We start from the raw sequence: 14626 nt of genomic DNA, 5'->3' as shown, positions 1-14626 counted from the left end.
TTAATAAAGATAAGTTTGTTAATGCCTACATCAGTTACCAGCAGTGATCGGTAGGTTTTTAAATGTACCTCTTTTTGTGGCAGAGTTTGTTGGTTTTCTAATTGTACCATGTATTACTTTGCAGCTGTGAAGTTTGGTCGTATGTCCAAAAAGCAGAGGGACAGTTTGTATGCAGAGGTACAGAAACATCGCATGCAGCAACAGAGAGACCACCAGCAGTCACCAGGAGAGGCGGAACCTTTGAATCCTGCAGGTTATGGCCTAACCCCAAATGGTCTCACTGAACTTCGGGATGACTTAGGTGGATACATGGAAGAGGAAAGCAAAAATGATTTAGCTGTTAACAGCTTTTATTTAGATATCCAGCCATCCCCTGACCAGTCAGGCCTGGATGTTAATGGCATAAAACCAGAGCCCCTATGTGACTATACACCTGCATCATCTTTCTTTCCATATTGTTCCTTCACCAACGGCGAGACATCTCCAACAATTTCCATGGCAGAACTTGGTGAGTTCATATAGGATTTAAGTTCAGTGCTATACTCAGTCTTGCACAGATACTGACCGAGCAACAGTACTGACAGGATTGTTAATAGAAACAAGTTTATAAGCTTCCTACTAAGAATGCATTAATCAATTTTTGTGGGATTTGGCTAAATACCACATATTGCACAAGAAATGCAAGACATACGTAAATTAGAATCTCCTGGAAAAAAAAATTGCTATCTCTGTAATCACGATTTAAAGTCACATGGTTTTTAAGAGTCCACATTCAGTTTGGCCAAGCAAAAAAAATGCTTGAGTTGCTGCATGACAGTTATGTCATAGATTATTGAGGCCTCAACAAGAAATAATTATCCAGAAGCTTTACCAAATGTCCAGTAGCAAGCCGAGGTATTCAGATGTGAAAACCATGCATGAGTTTAGGAAGTCATGCTTTATTTAAGTAGTGCTATATAAATAAAATACACATACATACATAACAAGCCTACACTAAGGGGGTTACAAAAATGACAAAAAAATCATTTTTCTGAATTTATTAACCCCGATGTTGCATATAAAGCAATCGGAGAAGTCCCAATGATTTTTTGATGTGCGCTGGGTTTCGTTCAATACCCTTAAGTTTTCGAAGTTTTTTGAGTTTTCAGGTAAAAAAAGCATAAGAAATCGTAGTTTTCGGGTGAAAAATCTTGTAAATCTGAATTTTTTCCTATGAAGCAAATTTTCAGGAAAATGTAATAATAAATAAGTGTAAAAAACCCAAGCGGATGTGATCAGAATTTGTAGCAGAAAATGTTGAGATAAAATCGGACTTTGATAAATAACCCCCAAGGATTAAATTTTCAGGAAAGCAAATTTTAGCACCTTATGATCAATACTTCAGTGCATAGATTAGGACAGGGTTGCCCATACTTTACTAATGTGAGGTCTACTTTTAGTGATGTTGTCCCATGATGATCTACATCCATAAAAGCATTGTTAGTAGTCTGTTCCATTGGAAATATTCCTTAAATATTATATTGATTTATGAGAGAATTTATATCTCTATATTTAATAAACTACTATTTCTTATGTAACCTTAGAATGAATATCTGAAATAAAGCATGAAACAGGAGGGTGTTTCAGACAAGCTGTTTGTTGACAGTGTCTTGAGATCTACTGATCACCAGCTAAAGGTCTACTGGTAGATCCCGATCTACCTTTTGGCCACCCCTGGATTAGGATATTCATTTTTTTTTTTTAAAAGCACAGAACTGAAATGGTTGTATTTTAAAATACTATAAAACATTATTTATTATGGTGCTCAATTTATTCTCTTATGAATAAAATGTGTATTAAAGGAACAGTGACTCCAAAAAATTTTGGAGTCAAAATTGTACCTGCACTGGTACAACTGATGTTCTTGCTTCAGAAACACGACTATATTTTATATAAACAAGCTGCTGTGTAGTCATGGGGGCAGCCATTCAAGAAACAGTTTACATTTCAGATAACAAATGCACTCTGTAGAACCCCATTGGATTCTGTTACAGAGCTTTTCTGTTATCTGCTAAGGTCCTGTACCCTTTCTCCTTTTTTTAGCTTGACAACCCCCATGGCTAGGCAGCAGCTTCTTTATATAAATGATAGTAGTCTTTCTAAAGCAAATAAAACATAATGTACTGTTGGCCTGTATTGGAATAATTGATATATTTGCTTTAGAAAGAACCTAATACGTTTAACAGCTTTTATTTTTTAGTGTTAATGTTCCTTTAACTCAGAAGTAAGTTAATAAGAACGGAGACAAAAGCATTTAAAAACAATGTCATCGGGGCAGCTGCTGAAATTCCATACAGGAGAGATGCTAAATAAAATGTTAAATATTTTAAAAATTAATAAATGAAGACCAATTGCAAATTGTCTCAGAATATCACAGTGTACATCATACTAAGATTTAATTTAAATGTCAACTACTACTTTAAGAGCATTTCCATTTTATTATTTACTGAACCCAAAAATCTAGCAATTTGAGTATTGTTAGATGGCAAATATCTTTTTTAAGGCAGTGTTTGCTTATAAAGATATAGGGGGTAAGTTTTCTTCTAGTACAAGAAGGAGAGATTACAGACAGCAGGACAGATATGCAGTTGTGAGCACACCAGACAAACTTCCAGAACCACACTGGAAACTCCTCTGTCCAGACTTATATTTCTGTTAAATGGGTGGTAATGTTTTTTTTAATTAAACCTTGATTAAAACTTATGTATTTAGCTAGTAATATGCAGGAGGAAGTTTGTAAAAAAAAGAGCCATTGCTCAAGGGACATGTAACTATTTCAAATTTTTGAATTCCATGACATACCCCTGAGTTACATTGTTTTTCTTCCAGTGAGACCCCATAGTATGCCCATGTTTTTAAGCAAAGAAAGTAATGCTTTTGTTCACAGTGGTATGCCAATAAACTAATCATGTGGTGAAAGAATGAGAAAATATAATTGATCTGGATGGATCAGATACTTTTGTCATTCATATTCCAATAAAAATGTAAGCTCCCACTTAAAGGCACCACTAATTATAAGCAGAATATAATTGTGGAATTGTGAAATGCTTTATCCTGACAGACCTTTCTCGGTTTTATAGGATAATATATGTTCCATGGGAGGTACCAATAAAAAGCATTCTGATTCAAGATCATTGGATTATTTTTCACTCTTGGTTACAAGGTGAAAATAGATGAGAGAATGCATTTGTACTCTAATGAACAATACTGGGAGACTCATTTATTGAAGGTCGAATAAACTCACTCACTTTCTATGCTTTCCTATGGGATTTTAGAATTGTATTTATCAATGGGTGAAAGTTAGAACTCACAATTTCAACAATATAGTTCTAAAAATCCCACAGGACTGAATAGAATGTTTTTATTTATTAAACTCTAAATTCACATTTTGAAATCTGCCCCTTAAAGTCTGAATGGCTAAAAAAAATAGGATCAGTGCAGCTCCCATTGACTTCTATGGGACCTTGACTGCTTTTACTTGAGAAGTTTTGTATTAAGAGTTTTTCGTGGTTTTTACACTTAATAAATCTCAAATACGATTCCTAACAAAAAAGTAAATTTGAATGTTAGTAAATTGACCACTTATTGTGGCATTAGTAGATTACTCCTACCTTTCTTTATTTTTCCCTCTCTCCTTTTGTCTCAGAACATCTTGCTCAGAATATTTCTAAATCACACATGGAGACTTGCCAGTATTTACGGGAAGAGCTTCAGCAGCTTATGTGGCAGACTTTTCTTCAGGAAGAGATTGATAACTACCAGAGCAAGGTAAAGGGTACAGATAGAAGGCAGGGTGGCAAAATCCTGTGAAGAGCTGAGCACCAGTATATATATATATATATATATATATATATATATATATATATATATATATATATATATATATATATATATATATATATATATATATATTATGTTAGTTTTGTTTTGCCCCAGTGCTGCTGTTTTCATTGGGAATGAATTTAAAGGTTTTTAGGGATTAAACAGCTGTAATCTTTGTGTACTAGCATACAACTGTAAAAAAACAGAGCCAGCTTGAGCAAGGATTGTCAGAACAGTCCAATTTGAATTCGGCTTCAAAATGATATCATGGTGCATGTTTTCCCTGACCTGCACATCCCTTTCTATATATTTCTATGCCAGTGTTTCTACAATTTTTCTGTGAATATTCTCTTTCACATTGTTATAAATAGACCCCCTTGTAATCCTGTTATGTTACCTGAACCTTTCTGCTGAGTTTCATGGCACAGATAGTTTTGCTTTAGAATATCCTAATTAAAATCTCAATCCTTCTTCAAAAACTGGGAAGATCCAAATGTCACCAATGAGCCATATATTCTTGAAATCGTTGTCACCATGCTTGACAGTAGGTTGGAAGTTCTTATAGTGTTAATGTTTTGCTGAAGGACTGTTACACAAAGTTACAGATTTGATTCATATGTCTAGGTAACATTATTCCAGATGTCTGGTGGCTTATCCAGATGCTCTTTGGGGAACTTGGGAAGGGCAGCATGTTCTTTTTAGAGGGCATTTTTTTAATCCTCCTATAAAGTACATTGCTCTTGACTTTTCTTTGCTTATGGTTGATGCATGATACTGTACTGTGAGCATGAGCAGAACATTTTTATTATTTTGTTAAACCTCGTTTTATATTAAAGAGGAACTATGGCAAAAATTAATATTTAATACAAATTCCTTATCATGCATATAAAAAACTTTACAGAAATAAATTAAAATGTCTGTACTGTTTCTAAAGTCATCAAGTTAATTTTCACAACCCACCTCTCAGCAATAGGCCTATCTTCATTTTCTCTTAATTCAGGAGTCAGATTTTGATCTCAGTTAGGTCTAATACATCTTTTGAGGGAGAGGTTCCCTTTGCCAGTAAGGTGCACTAGACCTCACTCGTTCAAAATACAGTAACTGACATCTTCTAAGCAATGGGATGTATCACAGCTGATTAGAGCTTGAGGAGAACTGATCCCTGTTACATTGATTTAAAGGTCAGGCCCAGAGAAAAAAGGGATAAGCAATCGCTGCTTTTGATAATAGCTATTAAAATTAGCTATTAAAATTTAAAACCACTGAAAATCTTGATTAGATTTGTAAAGTAACTTACCTTTATATTTTTTTTTCATTGTGCAAGAGGTTGTGCATAGTGGTGGAAGACTCCTTTAAGTAGTGGCGTAACTTGATGTTACTGGGCCCCACTGCAAATTAATTTTAGGGTTGCCAACATATCCAGAGATTGCCCTCGTTTACCAATAAATGTTGAAATTGCTCATTATTTGGGCCTCATGGGGCCCCCTATGCCTCCTGTGCCCCCCTGCAGCCGCAGGGTCTGCTTCCTCTATAGTTACGCCCCTGCCTTTCATGACATACTCCTATACAAAAAAGGGTGATAAACACACATTTCTGTATATGTTGTGAACACTAACTCTGTAAATGCATTAAAACAAATATGGTGAAGATATAAAGCAAGTTTAAAGACTTATACAATAGCCCCTGTTGTATTGTTAAAAATATAAATGCAAAATACAAACTTTAAAAAAAAAAGACTTACAACAACATTAACATTAGGCACTAGGTCAGACAAGAAATAGACTGAATGATTTTCTGCCGCCAAGTTCTATGCAAAACTTTAAAAAATCTTTGCGATAAAGAGCAGTTTTTATTAAATTGTATTGTGTAGTTACAGTTAATTATTGGGTGGTTAAGTAAATCATTATTATTATTATTTAATGACACATTTTGTTTGCATCTGTATCTTTATGATATAGATTTTAAGTCAGTAGTCCGTTAATGAACATAGCATGTGCTATTCAAGTATGATTGCTCATGTTTTAGAATATTGGTTGGTTTTAATATATATATATATGTATAATATATAATATTAAAGCAAAGACTTGCCTTATTTTTTCAATATAGCAGCGAGAAGTGATGTGGCAGCTTTGTGCTGTGAAGATCACAGAGGCAATACAATATGTGGTGGAGTTTGCCAAACGCATTGATGGATTTATGGAGTTGTGTCAAAATGACCAAATAGTTTTGCTGAAAGCAGGTATATATGTGATTTATCATTATTTACACCACAGAAAGACAAACCCTGATTTTTTCCATAGATGAGTACATTTTAGCATGCTAAATTAAGCTTGATTTTGTTTGCATAAATCTGAGATATAGTTGTGTTTATTACGACATCAAAAAAGGGGGGTTTCTGGAACTGATGCGACTCTTTTAAAGATTAAAATACATGTATTTACAATTCACTCAGCCTTACAGTATGTCCAAGATCAAACTTCTTAGACTTACAGCATAATTGTGCCGTAGGCATAAGTTACGTTGCAACATGGACACAATACTTGCATTTGTAAATCAACTACATGCAAGTGGCACTCTAAATAATCTGGCCATTACAACGGCAGGTGATGGGCACAAATTACTCATCCCTCTATTTCCTGTAGTTTTGGTACAAATAAATAGAATGTGCAGGTACAGAGCACAAGGAACACATTATTTAGTATTCTATAGTTAACCACTCCATTATTTTAAATGTTGTTAAACACCTTCATCAAATTATACATTTTCACATATATAATAGCAGGTACAATGTGATTCTCAACCTCTAATGTATGATTAACCTTACCACACAAGTCACATACTGTAAATGTCCTACTTTGTCAGCTACTTCTAGTAGAATTAATCCCACATCAAACAAATCTATTAAAGGGAGTTTCAATTGTTCTTACAATCTGTTCTATGTGCTAAGTGTGTAACATTTTTTAACAATTAAATTGACTTCTGTAGAACCGCTCTTGAACCAAAGTTCTCCACCAGTTCAGCACAGAATGTTAAATGCCACCAGTCTCTTACTTGCTTACTGTCAGCCTCAGCAGTAAAGGATATGGCACTTGTGACAGTTTACTTATTCTGCTTCCTGTTCAAATAGATCAGAAACAATCCTCAGTGGATAGCAAAACAAACTGTGTGCTGCAACCCTAACATTATGCCCTAGTCCCACTGCTGCATTTCAAAAGACCCTGGCAATTTAATCCCTTCTGCAAGTAAATACACTTTTATAAAGGCACCATGCAGCATTTAATAGTGCCATTGTTTTCATATTTATTTATGTATTTACATTCAAATGTAGTTTCATAATGCAGCTTTTAAGTATGTTTAGGCACCCCCAAGTACCAGGCTGGAATCACAGTCATTGATTAAGGGAAGAATCATTTCAGTAAGAAGCTATATGGGTGCCTCAGCTGACAAAGCTGGCAGTCATTTTTCTTGTGATTAGTGCTTTTCTTTTCTGGGACTAGAAGTTAGTTAAATATTTGCTGTGGATACCTGGGTGATATCTAAGGGAGAAGGCATTCCTACACAGAAGACCAGCAATGCAAGGAAACATTGCTAAGCACCACTGTTAGCACTGGTTGTCATTATTACCATTAAGTTTCTATGTATTTACATTCAACATCAATGACAGCAATAAATAAACACACAGGCAATTAAAATGTCCCATGAAACATGTCTCTGCACCCATTCACAATCTGTGATATATGCATGGAAAATTTTGCTTTAAAGGAGAAGGAAAGGTTAAAACTAAGTAAGCTTTATCAGAAAGGTCTATATAAAAACACCAGTAAACCCTCAAATGAATGCTGCTCAAAAGAAACACTGCATTTCTGTTCTTCAATTGTGTACACTTGGACTTCTGTATCAGACTTCCTGTTTTCATCTCAAACATCCAGGGCTAGGGCTTGAGCATGCTCAGTTTGATCCTCTCTCCCCCTCCCGTTTCCCTTCTCTCTCCTCTTCTCCCTATTGTAATCTGAGCCCAGAACTATGAGTGAGCAGGGAGAGACTCAGACAGGAAGTGATGTCACACCAAGCTAATATGGCAGCTGCTATCCTAAACAAACAGAGAGAGTTTCTAGAGCTGTTTACTCGGGTATGGTAAAGCATTCTACAGAATAAATATAGTCTTATAGCTTGCACTATTGTGGTTAATCTATTGCCAATATACTGCCTCGGTAGCTTTCTATCTCCTTTAAAAGCTAACATACATTAGTATACTCAAGCACTTTCTGCCCTGTAGTGTATAAATTCAGCCATTTATTTTAGCTGTCTCCAACCTTACTAATACAATGAAATGCACTAAAGTTTTTCAGCAAAATTAGCAGAAATTGTAGTTTAAATTGATTCATTACTCTGACCTGCCTTTCTTCTCTTTGCCCTGCAGGCTCTTTAGAAGTTGTATTTATCAGAATGTGTCGTGCCTTTGATTCACAGAATAACACAGTCTATTTTGATGGCAAATATGCTGGCATAGAGGTCTTCAAAGCCCTAGGTAAATGTTCCTCACATGTGCAGTTTTTGTTTTTATTGTGTACAGACACGGCCGCTATGTCTACATGTTCTTTTGTAACTCTGCTTGTGAAAGCCAAATTATTAAATTGATCAATTATTAAAAGATTCTTGAAAAATAATTTTTTTCTATCAACTATACTTGTTTCTGTTTTTGCCCATTACTGATGTAATTCTGGAGTGTCTTTGAGCTTTTATTACATTGTGTGATATGCACTTTTTCATTGGCTACTCAGCTGTATAATACTTGTGGTATTAGATTCAAGTTTTGTTGCAAACGCCTGGCAATTTGTTTTGTAATACAGAGATTTATAACTGGAAAATGCTGATATTTCTTAGATGCATTTTGTGTGTGTGTACGAAATATATCTCTATTGTATGCATGGGTGCTCCGCAGAAAAATTTCCAGGGGGGGGCAAGTAAGTTATATTACATATAGGGTAGCATCCCACTGAAATGAATGTTGCCTTGGGGTGGAGGGAAGTATAAAAAATGTTTTGTGTTGTTGGGAATTAAATTTACAAACAATATCTTGGAACTATCTGGAGAAGTCAGGGTGGGGCAACCACGCTCCCTCTTGCCCCCTTCTGCGGACACCCATGATTGCATGCTGCACTATACTGGGCTAATTTCTTTCATTCAAATTTCCAATCCATTGTTCTGCAGGATGTGAAGACTTTATAAGTTTTGTCTTTGAGTTTGGGAAGAGTTTGTGCTCTCTACATTTAACAGAGGATGAGATTGCCCTGTTCTCTGCCTTTGTTCTGATGTCTGGAGGTATGTTTCATTGTCACACTAATATGAGTGTCATATATTGCTCATATGGTCCAGTTTTTACATAATGGTTTGAATAGGGAAATTATAGGGCCACCATATTGCTTTCATTTGTAATAAAAATGTAAAATAAAACTAGAAAAAGCAAACTAAAGTTTTAAGATGTTGATGCATTCTGCTCATATGATGACTACAAAATCTGCACAGAGATTTTTACAGACATTAAGCCCAGCTTTCTTAAACGAGAACTAAAGTTTAACTAAAGAAGTAGTCTAGAAATGTTGTACATTGTGTTTAGGGCTTCTGTACCAGTCCAAGACAACCACAGTGCTTAAGCAGGGAAGATCTTCTTTTTTGCTGATTCACTGCATATGATCTGTGCTAATGTCAGTTACTAAACTTAGGGACTCACTCACAATACACAGTACATATAGCATATAAATGTCATAATATAAGGCTGATTAATAATTAATACAGATAATTACTACATGGCAGCACAGAAACCAGTACAATTAGCATCAGAATTTCAAACAGCCTTCTAGCATCAGCTTATATAACAGGCCAACCTCATTTTCTGCTTGATAATTTGCAACAACCCCTAAGCTTAGCTTCTCAACAGCTGCTCAGAGCCCATTGAGCATGTGTGTGTTGCAGACACTTTCCAAGATGGTGACCCCCTGTGACAAGTTTGAAGTCCTGGATCATTGCTGTTATTGAGAAGCTGAAACTTTAGGCTGGGAGAATAAATTCAGTATATAAAATATGTAATTTGTATCCATATTAATTTTTAGGGTTTATTTCTCCTTTAACATGGCTAAATGCAGGCATTTCTTTTTTGCTGACCTGGTTGTTTTCAAACAAATTGTCCTGTATTGCTCTACATGTATCTCCATGCATCCCCATTACTGTGTAGGGTTCTTTAAGAACCCTACACGGTTAACCCAACCCCCTGGTGCCATCCCCAGCCTGTCACTCTTTTTTCCCACCACTAGGCTGCTCTCCACCTGCTTCTATTGTTCTACCTGGGGGCTGGGGGAAGCCAGGTGCTGTGCAATACCTGGGGATGGGGTGGCCCTGCCTAACCCAATATCAGCCATAAAAAGACATCATTCTCTGTTATGTACATAGATAAATAAAGCAGTTCTAGTTCAAGAGAGCTCAATTGTGCTCTCCACACTAGCTCTGCAACCCCCTCCCCAAGACCCCAGCACAGGACACACAGTTGAACACTTTGATATATAGTAGAGTTTTGCTGTCTTTGCTTGCTCACCAACAGCCAACGAATGACTGAGATTTTTCATGCTTTTTAGTTAGTAAAATTATTGTCCAAAATTCACTAGTGAACGCTGTCTTACTTTATTAGACCGATCTTGGCTTCAGGAGAAGATGAAGATTGAGAAGCTCCAGCAAAAGATTCAACTGACCCTACAGCATGTTTTGCAGAAAAATCAACGTGAGGATGGTATTCTGACAAAGGTGATAGAAATCATTTAAACTTTTTACAACTCTGTCATGATCCTATCTGGGCATTACAGCATTTTCATGGTTCAGACTTCCAGCATAACCACATTTGCTTGGCTTTGCTTTCGGGCACTGTGAGGTCAAAAACGTAAGCTCTCGCCTTTCCAGATTCAATATGTGCAGACTCCTACATGAGGTGGGGGAGTAAGAAAATAACTAATGGTTCCATGTAGCACCAGCACACACCTCAGTGAGGACAGCAGTATAAAAGTAGACTCAATTTCAAATGAATCCGAAATTTAGGTTACTTAAACATTTTCAATTCACAAAGTGCATTATACTCTTCTGCGTTCCCCCCTTTTTTTCATTTTTCCCCAGCATTGCCACTTTCTCATTTCCACAGCAGAAATCTGCCTGCTTTACTTAAAACATCAGCCCCACATAATTGGCACATAGTGACCTCCCTTATTGGCCTCCTAGCCTTTTGCATTTGGGCAAAGCTTGACAGCAGGTCACAGTTGTACAGAAGGGGAACTAAGCGATCTAACAAGCTGAGTGTGCATTTTGTGTGCTTTTCAAAATCCACTGCAAGGAACTTTACTTGGTAAGTGAAGTGTGAGGGGTGGCAACATGACCAACAAAGCAGTAAAAGAAAAAAGAGTCTGGGTGCATGGATGATTACTTTTTTTGGAATACTGTAAAACGCTGTACTCTTCAAAATAGAAGTTTAAAGGAGATTTGCCTGCATCGAAGTCCAGTAGTAGTTCTGAAAGAAAACAAAAAGACCACTGTGCAGGAGTGTTTATGTTAACGTCATTTGTTTCTTATTTTTCAGTTAATATGCAAAGTCTCAACACTGCGTGCATTATGTGGGCGGCATGCAGAGAAACTCATGGCATTCAAAGCAATATACCCAGACATCGTCAGGCATCACTTTCCACCACTCTACAAGGAACTTTTTACCTCTGAATATGAACCAGCAATGCAACTGGATGGATAGATGAGCCATTAGGCAAATATCTGGATTACCCACCTGCATAGAAATTTAATACATTTGCACACGTACATGCACGTGTAAACAGCAAGGAGGAACCAAGACACTTTACACAAACCTGAGTGTCAGTGGAGAAGGTGAAGGGTGACACGAACAGACTTTTGTCCTTGACTTCTAACCCACCAATCAGGTTTATTGTTTACAAAAGGCTAATGAAAGAGCTTAAGGACCAACTGCAGGGCAGGCTAATAAGCTATAACCACACCTGCATTTTAACCATGAGACTTCTTAGGTCTCTAGCAATACAAGTAAAATATTTATATATATAAATAAGTATATGTATTACAGGGTATGTGGGCATGAACAATTTTTTTAGGATATGGAGATATTGTTTAAAATGTAGAGGCCAGATTTAGTTTGTCTGGTCTGAATCAATAAGGCACTTTTCTGGATTTGTTTTCCCCCGTTTCCTGATGTGCTGTCCCTTGTTCAGTGAAATGTGTTTGGCTGTTTCTTTCCCCTCTTTGCTTGTTTTTATTTTTCCTTTCAAATGCACATATAAAATTTGAGATTTAGTGAAAAAGCAATAGATACTGGAGGAAGATGGCAGAGAGGTAATTGCTGCTGTTTTTCTTTGATTGAGGACAGAAAATACAGCTGGTCCATTTAGTGTGTAGAATATGTGTTTGGGTGTTGCAAGGGGTTACATTAGTCTTGAGTGAGATGGAAGTTATTACTTCATAATCATGAATGGATATGCTGATGAGCTAGGCATTTGGATGTGTAAAGGAACAAAAAAGCTGAGTTCAGTAAATGGTCTGTGTCACCTTGTGTTTCAAGTGGTAAATGTCAGATGTATCCATTAGCTGTTACTGTATCACCTTGCAGAAGGCCAAATATAAGAAGCCATTTGGGATTATTGCAGGTTACAAATCAATCGGCCCTCACACTTCTTCTAAGAACACACCCTACAACATTTTCATGGCTTTGCTTTTAAAGGGGCAGTTTTTTTGTTTTACTCTAAAACACTCTAAAAATTTGTATTTAGTGTAAAAACCATGAAAAACTGTAATACAGAACTGTTACAAGTAAAATCTGTCAAGGTCCCATAGAAGTCAATTGGAGCAGGGCTGATCATATTGAACCATTTTTAATTAATTCGGATGTTTAGAGGTTTTATTATTTTTTTCCTATGGCAATTGTCAGAAAAACTCAAATATTTAGGGGTTTTTAATTTTTTTGTATTTTCAAGTGGATTGTCTAACATATCCCTTTTCTGAAAGTGAACAACCTATCCGTATGCAAAGTGAAGATCCTAACTGGCAAGGAAACAATAGCATAATACACAGAATCAATTTCTAATGGCAGATCATGATAGAAAGAAAATATAGACCTACTGTAATATTTTAGATTTAACACACATGACCATACTTTTCCATTCCAGCAGCTGGATGCTGCCACTCACGGGGATTGCTAGATATTCCCTGTCTTGAACATGAAATATATCTTTCCATTCAGCATTAGAGAGAGGCCCCACAGGCACCTGTTACTGCATTTTTGATAGCACAAAATACAGTCATTTTTATATGCAGAGTAATATTAATGTGTAAAGGTGGACATAGACGGGCAGATTAAAGCTGCCTATATTGGTCCTTTAGACACATCTGCCCATGTGTGGGGGCTCTCGACGGGTCCAACCGATAGATACCAGGCCAAAAATCGACAGTTATCGATCGGTCGAGTTTGGTGTTTTGTACGATCCAGGACCGAATTGACTAGTTGATGCAGTCCTGCGACCCGTCGGATGCCCATACGTAGCATTGTAATCCGATCGTTCGGCCCCAGGGCCGAACATTCAGATTCATCCGATATCGCCCCGCCGTTAGTGGGCATATCGGGTGAAGATCCGCTCGTTTGTCGACCTTGCCAAACGAGCGGATCTTATAGTGTATGGCCACCTTACGAATTGTTTCCAGTGGAAACAGACATTCATCTATAGTAACAACCTTTTTTGATTCTTTTTTTGTCTTATGAACAGACTATAAAATAAGAATGAATTAAAATGCAATGACAAAATTATTCTTGTTGCCTTACTCCTAAAATGACTACAGTAAAGGAATGAGCTGACGCACAATGTCCAGCAAAATCTTTTTAAATAAAATGTGCATTTTGTGTCCCTTCCTGGACTCTTGTATGGTCTTGTTTTTTGATTGGGGTGCTTTTCTGCCTCCCAAAGATGTGGGCTTGTGGCCTCTGCACCCAGACCCAAAGTCTTACCAGCTGAATACTGTACTTACTGTTTTGCAGAGTGCAGACTGTTTTTCTGCTTGGGCTTACTCCTGAAATGCACTTTATCTTTTTCAGACTAAACTGATCACTAAAGCTCTTATGTGTGCATGTCTGTTCCTAATTTATAAAGGAGAAAGTAGTCTCCCAGCCAACCTCTGAAAGACCATTGAGAATGAAGAGCACACCGTAAATGCACTAAAATATCTAAAATAACCCACAGAAAATGCCTGGAAATTACCCAAAGCTTTAGAAAATGTTAATTTATTTAATCTCAGGAATTTTATGATATTTGCTTAACTTGAACCTTTTTGTAGAATTTGGTAACTCTGTAAACAAGAAAAGATGCCCTGAAAGGGTTCAGTCATGTTTTTCTGCATGTTAGTGATTGCTGTTACTATAGAGACCTTCAGTATTATAAACGGAGCAGCACATATAAACAACAGCTGCCTAACTTACAGGAGTTGTGCTATAGTACTGCACTCCTCTATTTATCCTTTGAACAGTGTTGTTTATTTCATTGTGGTTTAGCTCCATATGATGCTACACCCCGTGCCAGGGCTGGTTTCATGGCAGGGCAGGAAGAGTAATTAAAGAAAACATGCTTGGTATAAGTTATTTATCAAGTGATAGATATTTTATACAAGCAAAGTCCAACATTTATTCACGTAAGAGGATAGTTTTCCCATAGAAATGATCATTAGG

General features: G+C 36.6%; 1 protein-coding gene across 3 annotated transcripts in view; it reads left to right on the top strand.

Moving 5' to 3' along the window:
- The window catches only part of rora.L (RAR related orphan receptor A L homeolog), a 248802-nt gene extending 236077 nt beyond the window's left edge, over nucleotides 1-12725 (top strand). For all 3 annotated transcript variants that reach the window (XM_041586690.1, XM_041586691.1, XM_018252931.2), the window contains 7 exons: nucleotides 125-508; nucleotides 3686-3807; nucleotides 5968-6100; nucleotides 8282-8389; nucleotides 9073-9183; nucleotides 10544-10656; nucleotides 11477-12725. In XM_041586690.1, the coding sequence (XP_041442624.1) occupies nucleotides 125-508; nucleotides 3686-3807; nucleotides 5968-6100; nucleotides 8282-8389; nucleotides 9073-9183; nucleotides 10544-10656; nucleotides 11477-11641 (1136 nt within the window). In that variant the 3' untranslated portion in view covers nucleotides 11642-12725. The remainder of the gene's footprint in view (nucleotides 1-124; nucleotides 509-3685; nucleotides 3808-5967; nucleotides 6101-8281; nucleotides 8390-9072; nucleotides 9184-10543; nucleotides 10657-11476) is intronic.
- Nucleotides 12726-14626: the final 1901 nt, after the last annotated feature.

The sequence above is a fragment of the Xenopus laevis genome, chromosome 3L (assembly GCF_017654675.1).
Source record: "Xenopus laevis strain J_2021 chromosome 3L, Xenopus_laevis_v10.1, whole genome shotgun sequence".
Classification (NCBI taxonomy): domain Eukaryota; kingdom Metazoa; phylum Chordata; class Amphibia; order Anura; family Pipidae; genus Xenopus; species Xenopus laevis.
The sequence above is the reverse complement of the archived record's forward strand: the minus strand, read 5'-3'. Positions and strand labels throughout refer to the sequence as shown.